This window comes from Myripristis murdjan, chromosome 21 (assembly GCF_902150065.1).
Source record: "Myripristis murdjan chromosome 21, fMyrMur1.1, whole genome shotgun sequence".
In the NCBI taxonomy this organism is placed as follows: Eukaryota; Metazoa; Chordata; class Actinopteri; order Holocentriformes; family Holocentridae; genus Myripristis; species Myripristis murdjan.
Genome location: NC_044000.1, coordinates 15,963,929 through 15,985,120, shown reverse-complemented (window position 1 = coordinate 15,985,120; position 21,192 = coordinate 15,963,929). Strand labels below are relative to the sequence as shown.

Here is a 21,192-nt window from a genome sequence, read left to right as displayed (position 1 = left end):
AGAAAAAAAGGACAGACTGAGCCGTGCGGTGCAAAATGAAGGCGCGACACCACTATGGCGACGGATTTATACCAAGTATGGTTATTTGGCTCATTGGTTAAGGTTAAGGTTAAATATAATGACACCGTCCGTCACCATGCTAGAACAAAGTATACGATGGTTATTAGTGGTCGGCACATAATATTTACAATATTCATAAAACCCTCATATCTTCACTCATATCAATAAAAAGAGTTATTCTGAAATACTGAAATAGCATAACATAACATTTAGTTCTGGAGTGTTTTTTGTTTGTTTGTGTATACTTTAATCCCTCTGACATTTTCAGATCAGATGATTTCTTTCTGCCTCATATTTCTGAAAGTATAGCCTTACATGCTCTGCTGTTTCTCCTCGCCCACATCTGCCCGTATTATGTTTGCCAATTTTAATAGTGCACTGTTTGGTCCAGTGTGTCCAAATCTTAGTCTTGATATTATTATCTCGTCTCTCCTGTTTTTTCATGCACACCTCATTCCTCCCACTCTCTTCTGTGCTCTATAAAACCATAATCCTTTCCTCTCTTCCTTTCATTGCTTTTGCCACCTTTTCTTCAGTCTCTGCTTAATAATGCTTATCCTTTAAAATCAATGTGATTATTTTTTGTGGCCTTCTTTGCAACCTTATCTGACATGGTGTCCTACCACTGCATTCAATGTCTCTCTACCTAGGCTACTGCAGCTTATAATTAAAGATAGACTTTAGATAGATTAAGTGTGCATCTTCTGTGATGATGATGATGATGATGATGATGATGATGATGATGGTCATGATTACTTTTTTAATAGGTTTGGTTAAAAAAACAACAACAACCATTATTTCATATTTATTAGTAAAAAAAACCATACAAAACATTTCGTCAGATATACACACAATGCCAAATGAAAAAAAAAAAAAAAATTCAGGCACATAACAGAGGGATAACAAAAAACCACAGTCCTGAATGATTTGTGACAAATCTTCACAATAATAGACCTGTGGAAGCTTTTATTTACACAGAAGTGGCCTATTACGGCTAGCTGCTATGACCCAAATGAACCATGAAATGGTGATAAAAATATACAAATGAACAAACAACAAACAAACAAAAGGGTTCAGAGCATATGATTCATATTTCAGTAATTCATATATCAAAGAATGGCTTAAAAAACATGACTAACTATGCTGTCTCACTAGAAATAGTCAGTGTATGCAGCAGCATATGGCTCAGACAGATATCAGAATGAACTATAATTTAACACTAAATTCTAAAAGCTTGTTTTGAAGTTGTCACTTCATTCCCAGTACAAAGTACCAAACTCTGAATAGAAGATTTCATCTGGACTGTTTAGCGCAATGCTGTTTCTTTGAGGTACAGAAGACAGTAATTCTAAAAGTAAATAAGGTAGTCACTAAATCAGTGGGATTAAACTCGTCAGTAGTTTTTCAGGATCTGGTTTGGCTGTGATTTTTTTTTTTTTTTTTTTTTTTTTTTATAGCACCAATATAATGTTTGATGAAATATGTGTTATGTCTGAGAGAGAGAGAGAGAGAGAGAGAGAGAGAGAGAGAGAGAGAGAGAGAGAGAGAGAGAGGTGCATAGGATTTTGATGGACACAACAGACAGTGCATTTGTGTAAGAGAACAAAACAGTGAATGGTAAACTGTAAGCAGAGAGCTCAAAGTCCACTTCATTTTCGCCCCAGAAGGTTCATTAGACCACGGCCAGACACGTTCTTCTCAATTTTATCCAGCTGTGAACGACAAAGAATGTTATTCAGGAAAAATAAATAAAAACATGGGTATTTTTAATTTCTTTCTTTCTTTTTTTTTTGCTGTCAGTGTTCTTGACATTTACCTGTTCTGGATACAACACACATTTTCTTGCATTCGTCTTCTGTCTCGTAACGATTGTCATTTCCCCCGCAGCCTCCATACCAGAACTGTGCACAGGCGTTGGCCTGTCTGTCATAGTACCAGCGGATGACGTAATCTCGGCAGGTGCCTTGGTCCAAGCTGAGATCACAGCGGGGATCGAGACGAAGGGACTCTGACAAGGAGATGGTGTGTGAGATGCATGATTTCTACAGCACATACAATACATGTACACAAATGGAAATGGGCGTGTGCTCACCCTCAGGCAGGATCGGAGTCACCACATGTTGCAACTGATCGGAGGTTATAGATGAACCTGAACTCTGTGTTGATGAAGCTGTTGCAGATGAGGATGAAGATGATGCAGATGATGCAGATGAAGATGATGCAACTTCCACATTGGAGTGCGTGATTTCTCTCACAGGCAAAAATGAACCCGTCACACGTGTCGTGAAGTCTAAATCTTCACCTTCATCATCTTCTTCCACCTAGTTTGAGACAATGGCATAAAAATATCAATGTTGAGATTAATTTTAAACAATCAAAATAAATAATTATGATGGTATAAATATGGTTACATGAACAGAGATGAGTGAATTTCAAACTGGACCTGAACTGGGAGGGGATCAGCACTGATGGGCAGGGTAAAGGTGTCTCCACGCCCTCTGATGTGGCTGTTGATGTTTCTCTGATTTTGGTTGTCCTCTCGGTGCGTCACAAAATTATTGTTGTCATATTCGATGCCTTCATGTACATTATTGCCATAGCCATTATTCCCAGCACCATTATATCTGTATCCATTACCATGCCCGTTATTGCCATTTCCATAGCCATTGGTAATGCGATTGTAGATGAGAGCGCCATTTTCATCTTCACAAAACTGGCTTACAAGTTGGGACTCCAGAGCTGAAAATATAAAGAAACATCACTCAATTTCAAGATCTTCATAGTCCACATATTTGTTTGATACAGGGCATAATTTCTTTTTTTCTAATTTCTTTTTTTTTACAACATTTGACTGTGATTATCACCTGGTAAAGTATTGAAGTCATCAATAAGGTACATGTGTTCACTGTCAGGGTCGGAGGCAATCAGATTGAGCTCTCGCAGGAACTCAGCCTGTGTGGGATCAGAGGAATTGACAATCCCCAGGGCGTACATCTCAATATTAGCAGCATGAGCTTCTCGCACAGCTATGTCGAGCTTGACAGGCTCTCGTTTGTCAGTCTGACCATCAGTGATGACGATGGCTACTTTTCGGACTCCACTGCGGGCGCTGAAGAAAGCCTCCTGAGTGGCCTTTCTGATGGCGGTGCCAGTGTAGGTGCCCTCGCCCATGTAAGGCATTCTCCTTATGGCTTGCTTGACATCCTGTTTGGTCATGTAGCGAGCCAAGTTGAACTCCAAGTGGACATCCAGGCTGTAGAGGACCAGTCCAATTCTGGTGGCATTACGTCCAACTGTGGTCCTGTCCACCAACCTTGTGACAAAGTCCTTGATGATTTCAAAGTTCTCAGGCCCGACACTCTCTGAGCTGTCGATGACGAACACAAGCTCCATCGGCCTTTCTTTGCATTTGACACCACATCCTGTAAACAGAGAGACACATTGTTTTTAACATAGGTCTCAACTTTAAACACTTTCCATTGTTTTTTGAAAATTATTTGTATAGTGATGCACTTGGAAAACCTTTACTACTTTATTTCTACACATTTGACCACATAACGTCTCTGCCGTCCTTGCTACAGTGGATCCCAGTTCATGCCAGCTGTGGCATCAAGGTGCTTTTCCAAACATATTTTATATTAGTTGTGATTGTGCCATGTTATTGATCAGATCATATTGCACTGCATACACTGCCACACTCATTTACAGGCTATACAAGTAAACTTGATCTTACCACAAATTTCTTTGATCAGCTTAATGATGTCCTCTCTCTGTAAAATATAAGAGAATGCATTTTAGACTATTGCAAAACTTCTAGTAGTAGCTGAATGGTAATTCAACAGTGAAATTGATTAACTTACTGTGAGGCCTGCCTCTCCTTTTGCTCCTGGCCTCCCCTGGGATATGAGAAAAAAATTGAAATCAATATTATTCATTCTGCCTTTTTTTTTTAATTCAAAACAGTTGTCCTAACTCCTCTGGCTCATGGGGATGATCATGGTGTTGATCATGATGTCAGTGATTACTGTTATGATTGATTATTCATCCATACATCCATTCTCTCGTTGCTTATATGGTTTAGGGTCATGATAATGGTTTCACATTATATAAAATGAGCTAATGTAATGTACTCAACAGAGTCAGTTTGGTTCTACTTTAAAATGTCCGTGCATTAATGAACTGTGTTTGACCATCTCTTAAATTTTAATACAATAGAAAAATAATTGTTTGTTTCAGTTAGAGGCACGTCTCAAATAATTGACCATTTATTGCAAGTGGTAATACAGTTATATTTGGTGGACAAGGCTCTGCTCTCACACACAAGAGACTCATAGTGAATTATATAAGGCAGATTCAAAGATTGCTTTAGGCATACTTAAGATGCATTTTAATAAACTTTAGCTTGCCAACATGATCCAGAAATGCTTGCAATAAGCAGGAGACTGGACACTTGAATGAGTATAATTACTCAGTGTAATTTCAAGAATAAATAAAACTTGAATGAAACAATGAATGAGGATATTGGGGTGGTGGAGGAACAAATAATGGCCATCCTGGCATGAAGCACAACAGAGGAAAGATAGGAGCTGACAGCTTATGTACCGTAGGCTGCTCTGAAAAGTAGTAGTAGTAGTATGAGCCGCTGATGCTGTCAGCTGAATGTGTGAAACAGCCAATCAGCTGTGACGCATGAATGACATCAGTGCTCTGCTTTAACTGAGACATTGCTCCATATGATTTGGATGTCTGTGTTCTTGCTCTCTCTTAAGACATCTCAAAAATTGAAAAATAAGCTTTAGTTTACTTACCGCTTCACCTGGAATTCCAGGATCTCCAATGTCTCCTTTTACTCCTTTCACACCCCTCTCGCCCTGTAAACCGCGGTCACCCTGTAATGAGAGAAGAGCATGTCTGCAGTCAGAAAGAAGTTAATAATAAGATATAAGATATTAACAAAAATGTTTGAAAGATACATCTCACTCCCTTACCTTAGCTCCAGGAAATCCTTCACCTGGAGGCCCTCTAGGCCCAGTCACACCCTGAAACCCTGGCTCACCCTGAAACGATTTTTTTCTGAATCAAACATCATAGCTTCAAACCCATGGTAGATACAAAATCAATTATTCATCAGCTATTGTAATGTTATGTGCTGCGGCATGTCTTGAGTTGTGTAACTGTATGTATTGTATCAGCACAAATTAACTAGATTGAATTTGCTGTACTGTCATACTTTTTTCTTTTAATTAAACAGATTCTGACTATGAAGAGCACAGGTTATACACATACAATATACTCCTAAAATGAACTGTGGTGGTCATATTTACCTTTGGGCCTTGAATACCCTCCCCTGGAGATCCAGGTGTCCCAGGAGGGCCAGGCCTGCCGACATTACCCTGCAAATCAGTTAATAAAAGTGAAGATAGTATTGCTATGAAAAGAACCAAACTACCTGAAAATATCATGTAAATGCTGAGTAATATCAGGAAGCTTGCTATGAAACTTTTATCAGAGAGTGAGATCATTTGTTGGATACTAGTCAGGCTGAAACATTAATCACAGACAGATAATGCTGTGTGATGCAGGTTCTGTCTTACTGGTGGTCCTTGTAATCCCTCTCCTGGTGGGCCGGGCAAACCTGGCAATCCTCTAAATCCAGTGTCTCCCTGGAACAGTCATTCAATGTCAAAACCACTTCAAGCATGCCATATGCACACATATATTCAGAAACACACATATAAGCACACACAAACCTTAGGACCAGGAATTCCTATTCCTTCAAGGCCCTGCTCACCCGGTAAGCCCGGCAAACCTGGAGGACCCTAGATGAAACACATAAATGAAGACATTAGCTTGCATGTGACTTCTTAGTTTTTTACAATGCGGTAAAATTTTAGATTTTGCTTTATTTAGATTTAGATTTAGATTTTTAGTTGATGGTACAAACCACAGGGCCAGGGAAGCCTTCACCTTTCGGACCAGCTGGACCTGGAAAACCTGAGTGACCACGATCACCCTGATAAAAAAATACTCAGTGATGAAAACCAACCACATGATGGTATCTGTATCATATTTTTAAAAAAGGCCTAAATGTTCTTCCTTCAAAAGTGTCAGTACTTACCTTTGGGCCAGGTAGCCCATGGCCTGTTTCCCCAACAGGCCCGGAGGGGCCAGGTGGGCCTGCATCACCCTGGAAACCAGAGATACCAAAATAATATAACTGCAGTGCTCAACAACAAGTGGGTGATGCACTGCAATGTACTCTTTGTCACACTGTTTCTGGCTGTCTGCTAGCTGTCTGACTGCCAAGACCTGTGTTAAGAAACAGAGTGATAATAGATATGAATTTGTTACCTTAGGACCTGCTATGGCTCGTCCTGAGGGCCCTGGCATGCCGAGCCGGCCTGGTATCCCAGGTTCTCCCTGGAAAACAGAAGTTGGCAAAAGACTTAAAATCCTAATTAAGTGTGTCTCCTATTTGAGCAGTTATTTGGCTGCCAATAACCCGGGAGTTGAGCTACTGATCCAAACTTGGCAAATGTTTTGGCTGAAATCAAAGGTTGGGTTTGCTGTGGCATAAATCTTGAACAATATTTTGCTTATCACAGGATAAATAGAAAGAAGTTGGGATATTATCCAAGACCAGAGCGCACAAAAAATATGGCTTGCATAATTTTGTCTTATAAAAGCAGCTGTCATACAGTGAAATATTGCCCTATTTGAATGTTTAATTTACTCTCACCTTTGGCCCTGAGGGCCCTGAGATTCCTGGAGGCCCATGTAACCCACGGATACCCCTCTGACCCTGGTCACCCTGGGAAGAGTTACAGAAAATACAGTTTAATTTATGCTGACCGTGCATAAATAACAGACTCTCCAAGATGACAATAAGGATATACATATAAAGCACACCTTTTCCCCTTGAATGCCAATTCCTGGTGCTCCCTCAGGACCTCTCTGGCCAACTAAACCTGGCTCACCCTGAGAGAGGAAAGGCAGAGAAAGGCTCTTTACACACTTGACTTCATTTTACCACTTGCACTTTAGAAACAGCATCAAAGTGTTTAGATAATTCCAGGAAACAGAGTTCATAATAGTTGTGAGGAAGATTTCCAAGCAGCTGACCTAATGTACTGTACCTTCTGTCCCGGAGCCCCATCTTCTCCTGGAAGACCAGGCAGGCCAGCCAAACCCGCTGCTCCAGGGTCACCCTGTGACAGTATCATATGTGGTAGTTACTTTGCAGGTGCATTCAGTACATTGGTCTATACATTTATATGTCCATCAAGGAAACGCCTAAGTGCTATCTTTATATACTAGAACAAGATTAAATGCTAATATTTGGATCAGCATGTGAGTGATCTCACCTTTGGACCAGGCTCACCAAAGCCTCTCTCTCCTGGAGCTCCCTGTTCTCCTGGTAAACCTTGATCTCCCTGGAAATAGAAAGAATGGGATGGCATATGTCATTGTAATAAAATGTATCCACAAACCTTTGGGTATATGCATGCCATTTTTTTTTGTAAAGAAAGCTGTCAGACTGCCAGTGACATCATTTTTTTTTTTTTTTTTTTTCAGAATTCATCCAGACATCAGTGATGTGCTTGCCTGGCAGTGTGTTTGTCCCATTGGGTGTTTACATACAAATTTTGATTCTCATATTATGCAAGGTGTAAATGTCCCGTGCTGTTTGCAATAACCAACATAACCTCATATCCCTGTTATATGAAGTGAATATGACAATAGAAAGGGGAAGAGGGAGGAAAGTAACAACAGTTTTAACAGTCCGTGTAGAGTAAATTTTTTTACAAACCTTGGGTCCTGCTAAACCTTCTCCTGGAAGTCCTCTGACTCCTGGTGGACCTCTTGGGCCCTCAACTCCCTGAGCAATAATAAACATTATAATGTAGAGTATCGGTACAGAATTCTGTATTTGATTGTATACATGTATTAAAATGTATTGTATGTATCAGTGTGAGTGACAGAGAAAAATGACTTTGATAAAGAAAGTAAAAATATGGATAAAGAAACTGCGGTAACCTTCTCCCCCTGTATTCCTGCTCCTGGAAGTCCAGTCAGTCCTGGAGAACCTGGGGGCCCAAGTTCACCCTGAAGGAAAAACACCATGTTCAGGTCCATGTGTCTCCCTAATGAATATTAGTTTCCACTAACTGACCTGGCTTTTTATATGTATACATTTTAGCTATATAATAACAAAATTAATATGGTAAATGACCTGCATTTCTATAGCGCTTTTCTAGTCTACTGACCACTCAAAGCACTTTACTATGTTTGCCTCACATTCAGTCATTCACACACACATACATTCCCACACGGATGGCAGAGGCTGCCATACAAGGTGCATCAGGAGCAGTAAGGGGTTCAGTGTCTTGCTCAAGGACACTTTGACACACTCTGGAGGAGCCAGGGATTAACCAGGAACCCTCCAATTACCAGACAACCGCTCTACCTCCTGAGCCATGCTGCCCCAGAATAATAATGGATATTATTATTTGGCAATATATCTGAAAATGTAGTGCCAGTATTCTTTACAAATTAGCAGGACTGTAGTGATAGTTATGATAGTTGATGATGTGGTATATGATGGGGGAGGGTATGTTGAGAGAGAAAGGGGTACACATTTGGATGAGGGTGACTCTAGTGGAAATATTATAATCTTACCAAAACTGACAGGATGAGTAAAATGACCAGTGTGTTAAGATTCCTCTTTGTGGGTAGTGTGAATGTAGTTGTGAAATTTTAAATTTGTGTCTTAATTACATGCAGTGGTGGACTGGGAAATGGGCTCATCATAATCAGTGGGGTTCGTTCTCTGGGAAGCATAAGTCCTCTCAGCAAATTGCATGATAATCCATCCCCTGCATCCATCCACTTCCACCCTCAGCCCTGAAGGTGGCATTAGAAGAAAAGTCACGAAGTCACCAAAGCTGACAGGTTGCATTCTCTGGTCAGCATGAAAGGATTCACCAAAATGGCATGGTGATCTGCCCAGTAGATGTTAATATTGTGTACAGGTTAAATTTTCACCTGATGGGTGAAATAGCAAGAGGGAAATAGCAAGAGGTCACCCAAATCGACAGGGTTCATCCTCCGAGGGGCATGAATGTGCTCATCAAATTTTACGTCAATCCAGAAAGAAGGAGGGATGAACAGATGGGGAGGAGAGGCGGCATCTGAGTTGTTTCGACATCACCCATCATGTAAATCAAAATTATGATGCCAATTATTGAAAAATTCTGAAAATCAGCTCTAGTAATGGCCTGGGGCAGATAATTGGCCTATCCCTACTAAGAGCTACATCTATAATGTCAGATGACCTATTAAATATCATGATTAATAGTGACAAATGCAGCACTAAGATCAAGGATAACACCAAATAAACACTGACCAGATCAGCTGCTAATAGAGGGTTACTGGTCTTTTTCAGTTAAAGTGTCTTTATGTTGCAACTGGAGACCAAACTGGAGTTGCTCAAATAACTCAATAATGCTCATGAATGCACATAAATTGCACACTATGGTTGCCTTTTTTTTCTCGTTGGATATACCTCATTACTTATGAGTGGATAAACTAAAAAACTGTGTTGATGAAGTGAATGACTTCATCTGTAACCATGGCTATATTATTTAGCATATTAAGTTGTACACATCCATAAATCCCAGCTTTAACTTTCAACTTTCCCACAGTAATCAGTGTTTAGTACTCTCCCATCTGCTCTGGCCTGACTCAGTCTAGTGGTCCAAGGAGGCGTCTATATAATTGTAGCCCAAAGGACATTCAGGCTTCTTTATGGATTTCATTAGGGTCCTTTGTTGTATAGACATGAGGATTTGTGTGAATGGCATTCATTAGCTGATATATTTATTGCCTACCTTTTCTCCTTTGATTCCTGCACCCGGCATTCCCCTGTGCCCCCTCGGTCCAGTGAGCCCCCGATCCCCCTGTGGAAAAGACAAGGTCGTGACCCCTCTCTGCCTATCATATCACAACCGCTTGCTGTTGGTTCACAGCCAAATGCATAGCAATAGCAAGTTGACTCCTGTTACCTTCTTGTGATTGATACTAAATGAGCCTATGCACTAGGAATGGAATTGGGTTCTGTTTGTTTTTTTCTCCTCTGTGCACCCCTTCCTGATATGATCTTCCTGGAGTGAGATGTATAATTTGGACTGACAGAAAATTTTATGTTAGGTGGCTGCTGAATGAGAGCATATATATAGTCTTAACACAATCAAAATATAATGAAATGCAGGCATACACACTTGATTATATTCATTTTGTGTGTGTGTGTGTGTGTGTGTGTGTGTGTGTGTGTGTTTGTGGGTGTGTGTGTATGTGATATATGGAGGAGGGAGGAGATGATCACCTCCTGTCCAACTACTCCCCTTCCTATAAGAGTGAATGAGTCTGACGCAGGTCAAACAGATGTGTAGTAGCTTGGGGCCATTTTCAGTGTTACTGTAGTTTTCCAGCGGCTTCCGTTAACAAATAAAAGTGTGTTTTAAATTTCCTTACAGTGAATCCCCAGCAACCACATAAACATGTCTCTCACAGGCCTTACAGGTCCTGACTTGAATTGCAATAAACAGTGACAAGTTATTTATGCAAGGGGCTGTCTTTCGTTTATCAGTTTACACAGGCAACATAAATTATCCTCATTTTACTGTGGTTATATATATATGTACACACACACACACACACACACACACACACACACACACAGTAATAGAGTAATAGTGTTCATTCAGTTCTATGTTTGACACTGAGCTCATAGTTAGTGCTGCTGTTGTATTGGACTGCATTTTATTGTTAGGTGTTTCTACTATTCTGTCCCTCTCATGTATATACATAAGGAGGACAAAAAATTAGAAACACCTCTCAATATGATGTAGTCCAGTACAAGACCTCTGCAAACTACGACCTCAATAATAAACATTTTCCAGAATGTCAACAAAAACTGAACATTATAAACTTTCTTAAAAGGTAGAATTTATGGCAAAGCTGTTGCACTGAACTGCATTAGATTGTACAGGTGGAGCTAATAAAGAGGACACTGTGTGTATATTGTATATACCATAATATTTTAGCACTGTGATAAAAAAAAAATAAGCACCAGGCATGTTTTTTTTTTTTATTGTACTACTGCTCCCAGGGATATTTGCACAATCTCTGTGAAGGTGTTCTACACTATGCATGACCGATAGGGTAACATGTTGCAACATGGGCAAAAATATTGTTTTTACAGGCTTAATGCGCAGGCAGCAGTGCAAATAGTAACACTTGAGCGGAGAGTTGTGAGTCAGTGGGCTGGAACTGAGTGGGATCTGGTTTTGACAGATACAGTGCATGTGTTGAAGAAGGGGTCAGTTACATAAAATTACACCAATTTCGTTGTCTAAAATCCACTGAGTGCATGCCTATGAAATGTGCTTTTATGTTAGCATATTTTCAGCTTTGAAAATATGTCAGCACTGTCAGCTAGACATTCTGATAATGACATTTCACAATAAATTAAATTTTAGCTATGTGAAGGCCTGACCCTTGATTCAGAAAACAGTTGTGTCAGGGTAGGTTTTAAGTTTATGTTAAACTGGAAATGAATGCAGGCAAGGGTAAAGGCTCATTTGGGTAACAAAAATGACATAACACTTTGGAATAACAACTATTTATAAGCCTTAACAAAAATGATGAGTTGATGAACTAAATCTCAGTAATAAGCGACTTTTATTATTTGTGATTATGTAGTGCATTGTTAGTAATAATATTAGTTCAATTTTGTCTTCATAAGTGAAAGCTACCATTGCTAATACATCATTTGTACATCATTACCTAAAGTTTAGAAATGTATAATTAAGCCTATGTCCAGTACAGACCTGCATATATATTTTCTTCTATTACAAATAACATAGGAATTATTTCTTGACCATTGGTAGAAATATATTTACATTTTTTTCTGCTCCTATTGCAGAACTGCTCATCAGTTATAAACATGAAGATGGCTAATTATTTCTAATCCTTCTTTATTGTGCAGTAAATGTATAAATTGCTTTCTAGTTATGAATGAAACTGTTTACAGCCCCTAATGTAGCTAGTGTTAAAATTTCTTTATGTTACTTTATGTTCTTCAGTGATCAATGAATTTATTAAGTTTAAAATAATTATGACAACACAAAGCTGAGAGTATGAAGCTGAGGTTGGTTGTTTTTTATTTTATTTTGTTTTATTTTAACTTTTCTTTATCCAGGGGAAGCTGATGGGCCATGCTTATTCTTAACAGGACAAACCTCGTTCACATTAATACAGTCACTTTATTTTACAGCTGAGACAGCTGCAGACAGCTGTCTGCAGGTGGCCACTGAGTGGCTCCACTGTCGAAAGTAGATTTGAGTGCCTTGCTCAAGGGTGACTTGACAATAAATTTGGAGGGAGGGAGTAGTGAGACTTTCACCTGCCCTGCTCTTCCCAGCTGGTCTGGGAATTTGAACCGCTGACCTGTCTGAACACCAGCCTGCGTCTCTAACCTCCAGGCTACAGCTGCCCCCTCTATTTGCTAGATCATAACTGTCTACCTTGGCTGCTGTCAGACCACCACGGGGCCGGAATTGATGGGTTTTATTGGAAAACACGCAACCTTTGTCATCAGACTACCAACTAAACCACAACTGGCTCAATAATATCTTGTTTCTAGAGAAGTTACATAAAAACTTTATGCATGTCTGTACAACAGTTTAGAATCAGAGCTACAGATGCCTGTACAACTGTTTAACAAATGTTTGACAAATGACATACCAACAAATCACTCCTAACACATGAGTAAAACATGAGTGAAATCCTCTGCAGCAATTTAACATAATTTCTGAGGCAATTAAGCTTTACTTTGTCAACACAGAACTTAATTAATCCACAACAGTACTATTACCTTTACTGCTTTAAAAGATGGGTGCGGTTGTCTTACAATGCATGTATATTTACCAATAGATAATGAGGTAATGACAATCACATGTGGATCAGATATAACATTTTCAGTTACTGTCATTATTGATAATTTACTTTACAGTTAGAAAATATGACATGATGAGTAAATTATCATTAAATTCATCATTAACTCAGCTTGTTGAGACTTACACAGTGTAATTATTCTAAAGTGTTAGCTTTTGAGCTACACTGTGCCACATCTTTGGTCTCGCAGTACAGCAGCCTATACAAAAGAAGGGCTAGCAAAGCATTTTGGGGTTTTCCAGTTTTACCTACATTATATTTCTGTTGTTTTGGGTCATTGTTTTTGGTAATCATACCTTTGGTCCGGGGAATCCCTCGCCTTGGGGTCCTTTTTCCCCCTGAACACCTTGCGGTCCTTGAGGCCCCTGTAAACAAAGCCGTCACTGTCACTAAACATTGCTTAGATCAAAGTACCTTTAGGTTTACTCAACATATCACATTTCTCCCTGTTGCCACCTTAAACTCTTTAAGATATCTGTAACTTACAGGTAGGCCAGGTTCACCCATTCCAGGAGGACCGGGAGGACCAGGTCGGCCTTGGAATCCAATGTCACCCTGTAGATTAACATAGATTTAGTTGAACAAGAGAGAGGATGTCAAATATAGACAGCAGAGAGCCAATCACAAGGGTACGATAAAGTATGTAGAGGAGACTTCACAGCACTGTTTACCTTTGGTCCTGGTAGTCCAACACCGGTTTCCCCCTGAATTCCAGGAGAGCCCGGTAGGCCACGTTCACCCTAACATCACAGACATTAATGACAAAACATATAATGGCATGACAAAATGTTTGCAGCCAGTGCAAAATACAGCTTCAGGAAATATACTGTGAAAAGGAGAGAACTGTAATTTGGTGTGGGTCTGAGGACAGTTTTATACAGCTGTTCTGTTTCATATTCTGATGAAATGTCATTTTAACAACATTTTAGCATTAATGCACTTCTGGTACATCATACGAAGAGCCGATGATATACAAGCAGATTCAACATCTTACTTCATCGCTTCTTTTTCTACTTTATATATTTTATCTCTCTATTTAAATGTTGTGTTTTCCTGCAAAATCTGTGGGCAGCTCTGTTTTTTAACCCATGCCAGTTTTCTTTTATTGTGTGCAAAGCATTGTGTGATGCTGTATTGGATAATGAAAGTATCAAGTTGTCTGTATACACACAAACAGACATGCACACACGCACACATATCCGCACACACAAGATGGTCTTTTGAAGCAGAAATATCCTTAGTATATGATCTCTACAATGAACATAAACCATTTAGAAACTGTATGTATCCTAAATGGGTGGTGCGCTTGATATCTGATTCCTTTCTACAAGTCAGGACAAAAATGAGCTGGGCTTTGTCTTCGGCTCCGGTAACATCTCAAAGCTCAAGAAACAACAATAGTGTCTCTCAACAAAGGCCTGGATTTCACTGGGGGCTATTTGCCACATCAAAGTTTGCAGTAATTGCAGGACTTTCTAAGGGTTTAGTTAATTAGTTTAATCTAGCCATACCAGATACAACAAAAAAGCAGAGCCAGTCAAAAAGAAAGGCAATCTAACCCCTTTCATTTTAGAGAATAGCTCCTATATACCATATCATTCCATTGCACCCTAAATTCTTTTTTTTTTTTTTTTTTTTTTTTTTTTTTTTTTGCGACACAGCATATGACACATTGAATTCATAGGGTGTTATTTCAAAGAAAGAAAGAAAGAAAGAAAGAAAGAAACCTGTAATGGTGAAGCCAATCTTTCTGGCATCATTTTCAGTATTTTATTTCTCTAAAAAGGGACCACCATCATCTCTGCCAATGCCACCTGCATGTCCTCACATGGCAAGACAACAAGCAAACAAGCATGCACTGTTACTTTTCATGTGTGTCATTAACTGCAGTCTCTGTTGGGAAAGCTGACTGCTGTAGGCAATTCCTAGTGTGTGTTTAGAAACAGGATACTAGCCATTAAGAGAACCTGTGATGGGATTTATTTGCTGGTGGTTAATCTCTTATGCTGGTGAATTACACTAATGAAGGGGAGCAAACAGGCTTGCTGCCAAACGTTCCCGCAGGTGCCTATTACCAGAAAAACATGGCTCTCTGTTGCATGGTAAAAGATGGGGTGGCGAAGCTCCAACCTCTTGTTTAAACTAATCATAAAGGAAATGGGAAGGTCAGAGCAGATGTGCATGACAGGGTTAGAAAGAGCTGTTCAAGACTGTCTTTTCAAAAGGCACTAACCGGCTTTCCCTGAAGACCCTCAGGTCCCATGTCCCCCTGTGGTCCCGGTAACCCCTGGGCAGGAACAACACATCACAGTTAATTCACATCTGGATTTTATAGCCATGCAGTGTGTGTACCTGTGTGTGTTCATGTGTATGTGGGCTACTACTGGTGTAAGCAGCAAATTTATTTGTATAAAGTGGGTTTTTCTTCATTTTAAGAATTTGCACAGAATGTTTCTATGGTCTGAGGCATTGAATTTAGAATTTGAAGTACAACGAAGTAGTATTTTCTAAATCTAGAAACCAAATAGCCAGTTCCCTTATCTGAAATGGCATGCTGACGTACAGTTGTAAATTGTTGGAATAACATGTTTTAATGCTGGACACTTGCTGACCTGCAGACCTCTAGTTCCTCTTGTGCCAACTGGACCCTCAGGACCCTGGGAGACATTGTAAGGGAAAGACAAGAAACATAATATCATTCAAAATATGAACAATAAGTGGGAATTTGTCACACTGAAAACATGACAATCAGTGCATGTAGTCTTGAAAGTGTTGGCATACTCTGTCTCCTTTGATCCCTGGAGTGCCACACTCACCCCTTTCACCCTGTGCAGAGATTACAAAGCATCATTTTACAAGGCGCAAAGTATTTACAACAAAAAAAAACATTGTCATCAATCAGGAATCACAAACCTTTTCTCCTTTGTAACCTGGCTTTCCCTGCAAAGGAGTATCACTGATGAGATTTTGGGTGTGAATAAACTAATTGTTGTTGTTTTTTTTTTTTTTATGTTTGATCATGAATAGTGACAATTACCTCAGCGCCCTCCCGCCCTGGTAGTCCACTTAACCCTGCTTCACCCTGTTATGACAGGAGCACATTCAGTCATCAGTGAATACAAGACATTCATTTTCATTCACCTAAGTTATGGGAGTACTATGGTACAGTTGGCAGTTCATAAACTGGTGCAGGGGGAAAAAAGAAACTGGTTCTGAAAAAAAGCACCAACAATTACAAGTAATAATGTTGCATGTGGAACGTACACTATGCAAAGCTGCATAGGAATGACTGAGATAAAGCCCTTCTTGACTCAACTGACAAAAAATATGCAGTAGGCACATAGTTTGATAGTTGAGTCTACATGATTCTCACTGTCAGTCCCACTCACCAGTAGATTACATGCGTGTTCCATATTTTTTGGTCAGTTGAATCTAAACAGTCCTAATTACAGTTGGCCATCAGAAATTTTGCATAATGCACCTTTAAACAAGAGGAGGTAAGACCTTATTTGACTGAATAATAACACTTGCACATACTCTCTACATTTTACAGATGCATGGTCAACCTCAAGTAATACTTTTCCAAGATGGATATATAGCATTCTGGAAAAGTGTATGTATAAATTCACGAGGAAACCTGACAGGTGAAAGAGCCATAGATTATTGAAAGGGAGAGACCTTCTGGCCTTTGAGTCCTGGGGCTCCATCATCTCCAGGGCGACCTTTCTTCCCCTGGGAACGGAAACAAAAAAGAAAAAAAAAAAGAATGACATTTGATGAATTTTCTAGATTTTGTCCTCCAGCCTGTGTGCACTGTCGGTAACTATTGACAAATACAAGACACTAAGGCTCTGAATCTGTGAGTGTTATCTTGACGATTTCACTTATCTCTGATGTGTATTAGTAAGCAAGTTTGCGGAACACGGAAACAGAAAAAGGTGAAAAAGGTCAGAAGATGGATGTCTCTCTGTGTGTGTAAGTGATGAATCACAGCTGAAGACATAGGTAGGCATGAGGTATCTTGTCAACGGAGTCAGAGGTCATTTTGTTGAGCAGCACCTGGACAGCGTGTGTCAGTTGCTATCTGCCAGAAATCGCCAGTTTTTGACCATTAAACTAATTAGAGCAATTATGCAAGCCCTTCAGTCTGAGTGTAAGAATTTGAAGAATCTCTGTGAGGAGAAAGCACCTGGTTAACAACTGTGCAGCTGTCTGTCAGCAACTTGTCTATCTGTCAGCTGAAAGTCTTGATGTTGCTTGAGATGTCAGTTATCTGGGGAAGAGAGGGGCTTAAACGGGATTTAAGTGGAGTAGGCTGCACAATTGCTATACTCTCTTCATTTCAATGTATTGCGCAAATCATTCCAATCGAGCTCTTCTGTTTTTTACATCACCGAAATAGTGGCATGAATTGCACTTGTTTAGACTCATCTGGATTATTTGTTCCTATTGATTGTCTACAGTACCTTCCCCCCAAAAGGCCTGTTGACATACGTGACCCCACAAAACCATCTCTTAAATAGGTTTTGCATATGAATGACTTTGGTGGTGGGTATCTGGGTGGTGGAGACATCTTTTAACAAAATGACGTGTAGTATCTGGTGCCTTGTTTGCAGTCTTAACCCTTGGTAACTGACCCTGACAGTCGGGGCTGTACGTGTGATTTATGATGGCCAAAGGTCCAGTTTTATTGGGAATAGAGCTCTACATGTGGTGCCTCCGGTTTCCATGGCTGACATCTTACGTTGCATGGGAAATGTGCAATAAGTTGCAGGGACAGAGCACACAGCAAAACAACAAATATAGTCTTATAGGAATGGCTGTATATAGTCTGTCTTGTCCTATTCCCGTTGCCATAGGCCCACTGTCAGAATGTGGGACAGGACCACCTATCCACTTGCTTTGCCTGTGCAAAATGCCTCTAAGCTACAGCCCACTGAAAAAGAGGCAAGCAATTATCCGGATTATTTAAAGCCAAACAATTACCATTCCAGAAATATCACAATAACGTTGGATTCCTCTGTACCAGATTTCAGAAACAAAATCACCATGTCATACTTCAAAGGAGCACTGTTCTTTGCATGTGGTATATTCTGAAAAGTAAAAAGGTATATACTCACCGCAGGCCCACTCGCTCCCCTCTCTCCTTTCTCACATGCACATTTCTGAGCCAGGGGGCACTTTGTAAAGAAAAGACATCATTTCTGAACTGTCTTGAATGTAACTCTACACAGTCAGTTGGCATCTGTTCTTGATTTTACATTATTATATGATAAAATTTTATGTACAATATGAGCTGTCCAACTAACACCTACCCCTTCATCAGCCAAGGCAGTCTGTAAAGGAAAAAAAGAAAATGGTGATAAATATCTTACAGACTTTTCATGGTATCACTATTACAATCCTGAATGGGTTTGTTCAGTCACTATTAAGTCATGTACAATTTTTCAATCGCTATTGTTGCCATGTAACCTATTAAAACCAGTTAAAGAAATGTGACATTAAAGATATTGAGTTCATCCCTATAAGAGACAAAGAGTTTTGCACTGCTGAAGAAAAATACCAGGGGATCTGCTCACACAATATGCACGTCAAACAGTTCTTTCTAAAACTTATGGGGAAAAAAAGCTTAAAATCTACAGCTGTCAGAGACACTTGCTCATTTGTTCATCACTCCAGTGCTGTATGAATTCTAGATGTATTAATACGAGCTCATTCAGAGCAAACATAACACCTCCATATTGTGTTCTGAAAGGCAAATCATGCTCACAATTTCAGTGATGACTTTTTCCACAATGTCTGTGTCCTGTAAATTATGGAGGTAGCGGGACGGAGGAGAACTGGCCAGCAGACAGAGCTGGGCCACATTGGCTGGCTCGTTGGCTGCCGGGGTGATGCCCACAGAGAAGAATTTGACTCCCTGGTTCTTAGCATCAGCAACAGCAGAGAAAATGTCTGGGTTCCTTGGGTGGGACAGGCCATCTGTAAGCAGCACGGCTACTTTGATACTGCCGGAGCTGGACTCCTCCAGGTAGATCTTGGTCATGTTGGTGATGGCGTAGGTGGTGTAGGTGCCATGGCCGATGTAGACGATGGGTGCGATGCGGGTCTTGAAGTTCTCCGTGCCCCTCCAGTCTTTGAAGGTCTGCTCTGTGATAACATGACTGCTGTACTGCAGCAGAGCAACCCTCCAGCTCAAGCTGCGGCCGGTCTGCAGCCGTACATTTTGGAGTCCATCCACCACGTTTATGGCAAACTGCTTTTCCTGTTCATGGTTCTCCTTGGCGCTCTCAGAGCTGTCCAGCAGAAAGGAGAGCTCCAGGCTGCAGTCCTCATCTAGGATAGCTGTGTGCACACAGGACATGATGAAGGACTCTCTCACACATGGCACTGCCAAAGTATTATTCCATTTAAAATCAGGTGATTTTATTGAGTTTTTATTTTGAAATAACTTGATTTTTAAAGCAAAACTTATCTCTGTACTTCTTTTAAACTCTGTCAAATCAGTCAGTCTTTGCACATAAGATTTTTTGATTAATAGATTTGAAGAGCACAGAGAGAATAGCTATAGGCTTATATTACTGGCTGATACCATAAGATTCTAACAGTGAACCTGGTAAAACAAAGACAGCAGACAATATGATGTGTACACAATACATATACATTTTGGACTAAAAAGAGTCTAATTATAATATCTTTCTGGCAGCGTAACAATGGACTGTCTGTTTGTCTAAGTTCTCGTTCATTGTGTTGTTTCTTACCTTGTCCATCGTGAATATTTGCAGCAACAGGTTTGGCTTTGGCCTTGTTCAGTTTCCTCCTCTCATAATACTCTTGGGCACAGACACAAGTCAGTGCTGTGACCAACAGCACCAACACAATAGAGGGGAGCATCCTTGTCCCAACTATAGACAAAAAATAGTAACAACAATTAAAAATCAGAATCAACTGTAACGCGATGTTGTGTTTTCAGCATTAAATCAGAGAGGACCAGATTTTGGATCTGTGCATGCCATCTTTTGATCCTAACAATTTTTGATCTTTAAAATATATAATCCATTTTCTGTGAATAATCCTTGCACTGACTCACAGTCCAAAGTCCTTTGGGAATGCTGTAAATTCTTGCACTATATCCTGTTGTGGGTCCAATTCACGATGATGCCTCTGGATAGGCAGCAGAAAGAGCAGTGTGCAGGAGGCTCCAGTTAAGTCAATAACTGTGCAGCAGCAGTGTCGGCCATCCTAGGGTGCAGAGACACTGGGGCCCTGAGCCTCTCCCCCCTCCTTTATAAGAGAGGAGGAACCACCACACCAGATCCCATGAAGCCTTGCCAAGTCTTTTGCTCTGCCCTCAGGGAGGGGGAAAACTGTGATAAGTTTCCAACACTGACGAAATGTTTGGAGATTTGTGTCCAAAAGTTTGTTGCAACTTCCATTTAATCTGGACTCAATATATAGGCTTCATGAAATGCAGCTGTATCACATTTAGTCTTTTACACAGCATGGGTGGTAGTGTATGGTATGGTAGTGTATTGACCACACTCTATTTTTTGTTAACAAAAAGTTATTCAAACATGGTCTTTTTTTTTTTTTTTTTTTTTTTTTCCAGAATAATTAATCTTTGTGTGATGAGACTTGGAGCAGTATAACAATGGTTTGTACATATGGCTTACTACAGTGAGGAGGGAAAGATTGCATAGTAATAGTTCCCCACTGTGGACTTGTAGGCTGCGTCTTTAGTTTTTGAAGCCTCATCAATGAGCTGTGACTGTTGAGTGGTAAAATTTATTGTATACCTCACAAACAATAAAACAAAGGGTGCGGGGGTTAACATGGTTAGTATAAGTTCCTCAGGTAGGGGGGTTTTAAGTTATAGGCCCTGGTGGTCATGACTGGTCACCTTTGGTCCTTAGTCCATAGGCTTTGGAATGACCATGAGGGTCATGCTGAGGATAGGGTTAAAAGGTCTGAGATGTAAAAAAAAAAAAAAAAATCCTAAAACTTCTGGGGCAACCACTGAACCCAAGAGCACTCAAAAACAGGGTCAATATGATCCTGTTCTTCAGTTTTAATTAAGAAAGCAAGGAGTTTCAATGTTATTCTCAACAAGATTAA

General features: G+C 40.0%; 1 protein-coding gene across 1 annotated transcript; it reads right to left on the bottom strand.

The window, feature by feature from the left end:
• Nucleotides 1–1,709: 1,709 nt before the first annotated feature.
• On the bottom strand, nucleotides 1,710–19,971 carry col28a2a (collagen, type XXVIII, alpha 2a). The gene is made up of 35 exons (XM_030081307.1): nucleotides 19,839–19,971; nucleotides 18,848–19,422; nucleotides 18,393–18,413; nucleotides 18,198–18,257; nucleotides 16,756–16,809; nucleotides 16,115–16,159; nucleotides 15,991–16,017; nucleotides 15,859–15,903; nucleotides 15,690–15,734; nucleotides 15,311–15,364; nucleotides 13,749–13,817; nucleotides 13,564–13,632; nucleotides 13,374–13,442; nucleotides 9,951–10,019; nucleotides 8,098–8,166; nucleotides 7,871–7,939; nucleotides 7,425–7,493; nucleotides 7,197–7,268; nucleotides 6,970–7,038; nucleotides 6,800–6,871; nucleotides 6,412–6,480; nucleotides 6,179–6,247; nucleotides 6,005–6,073; nucleotides 5,811–5,879; nucleotides 5,655–5,723; nucleotides 5,385–5,453; nucleotides 5,049–5,117; nucleotides 4,869–4,949; nucleotides 3,921–3,956; nucleotides 3,794–3,830; nucleotides 2,925–3,482; nucleotides 2,504–2,799; nucleotides 2,153–2,381; nucleotides 1,890–2,068; nucleotides 1,710–1,772 (listed from the first exon to the last, which is right to left on the bottom strand). Exons 1-35 carry the CDS (start codon nucleotides 19,969–19,971, stop codon nucleotides 1,710–1,712), a joined length of 3,717 nt encoding a protein of 1,238 aa, XP_029937167.1.
• Between the last annotated feature and the right edge of the window lie 1,221 nt (nucleotides 19,972–21,192).

Bases quoted from the DNA above. Each gene is read 5' to 3' on its own strand.
- col28a2a (XM_030081307.1), bottom strand. From the start codon at position 19,971: ATGCTCCCCTCTATTGTGTTGGTGCTGTTGGTCACAGCACTGACTTGT. The intron at 7,494-7,870 runs GTTTGTAAAAAA...TTCTATTTCCAG, and splicing joins AAGGTTTAGCAGGACCCAAG to GGAGATCAAGGTTTACCAGG. The intron at 7,269-7,424 runs GTGAGATCACTC...ATACTGTCACAG, and splicing joins TTGGTGAGCCTGGTCCAAAG to GGTGACCCTGGAGCAGCGGG.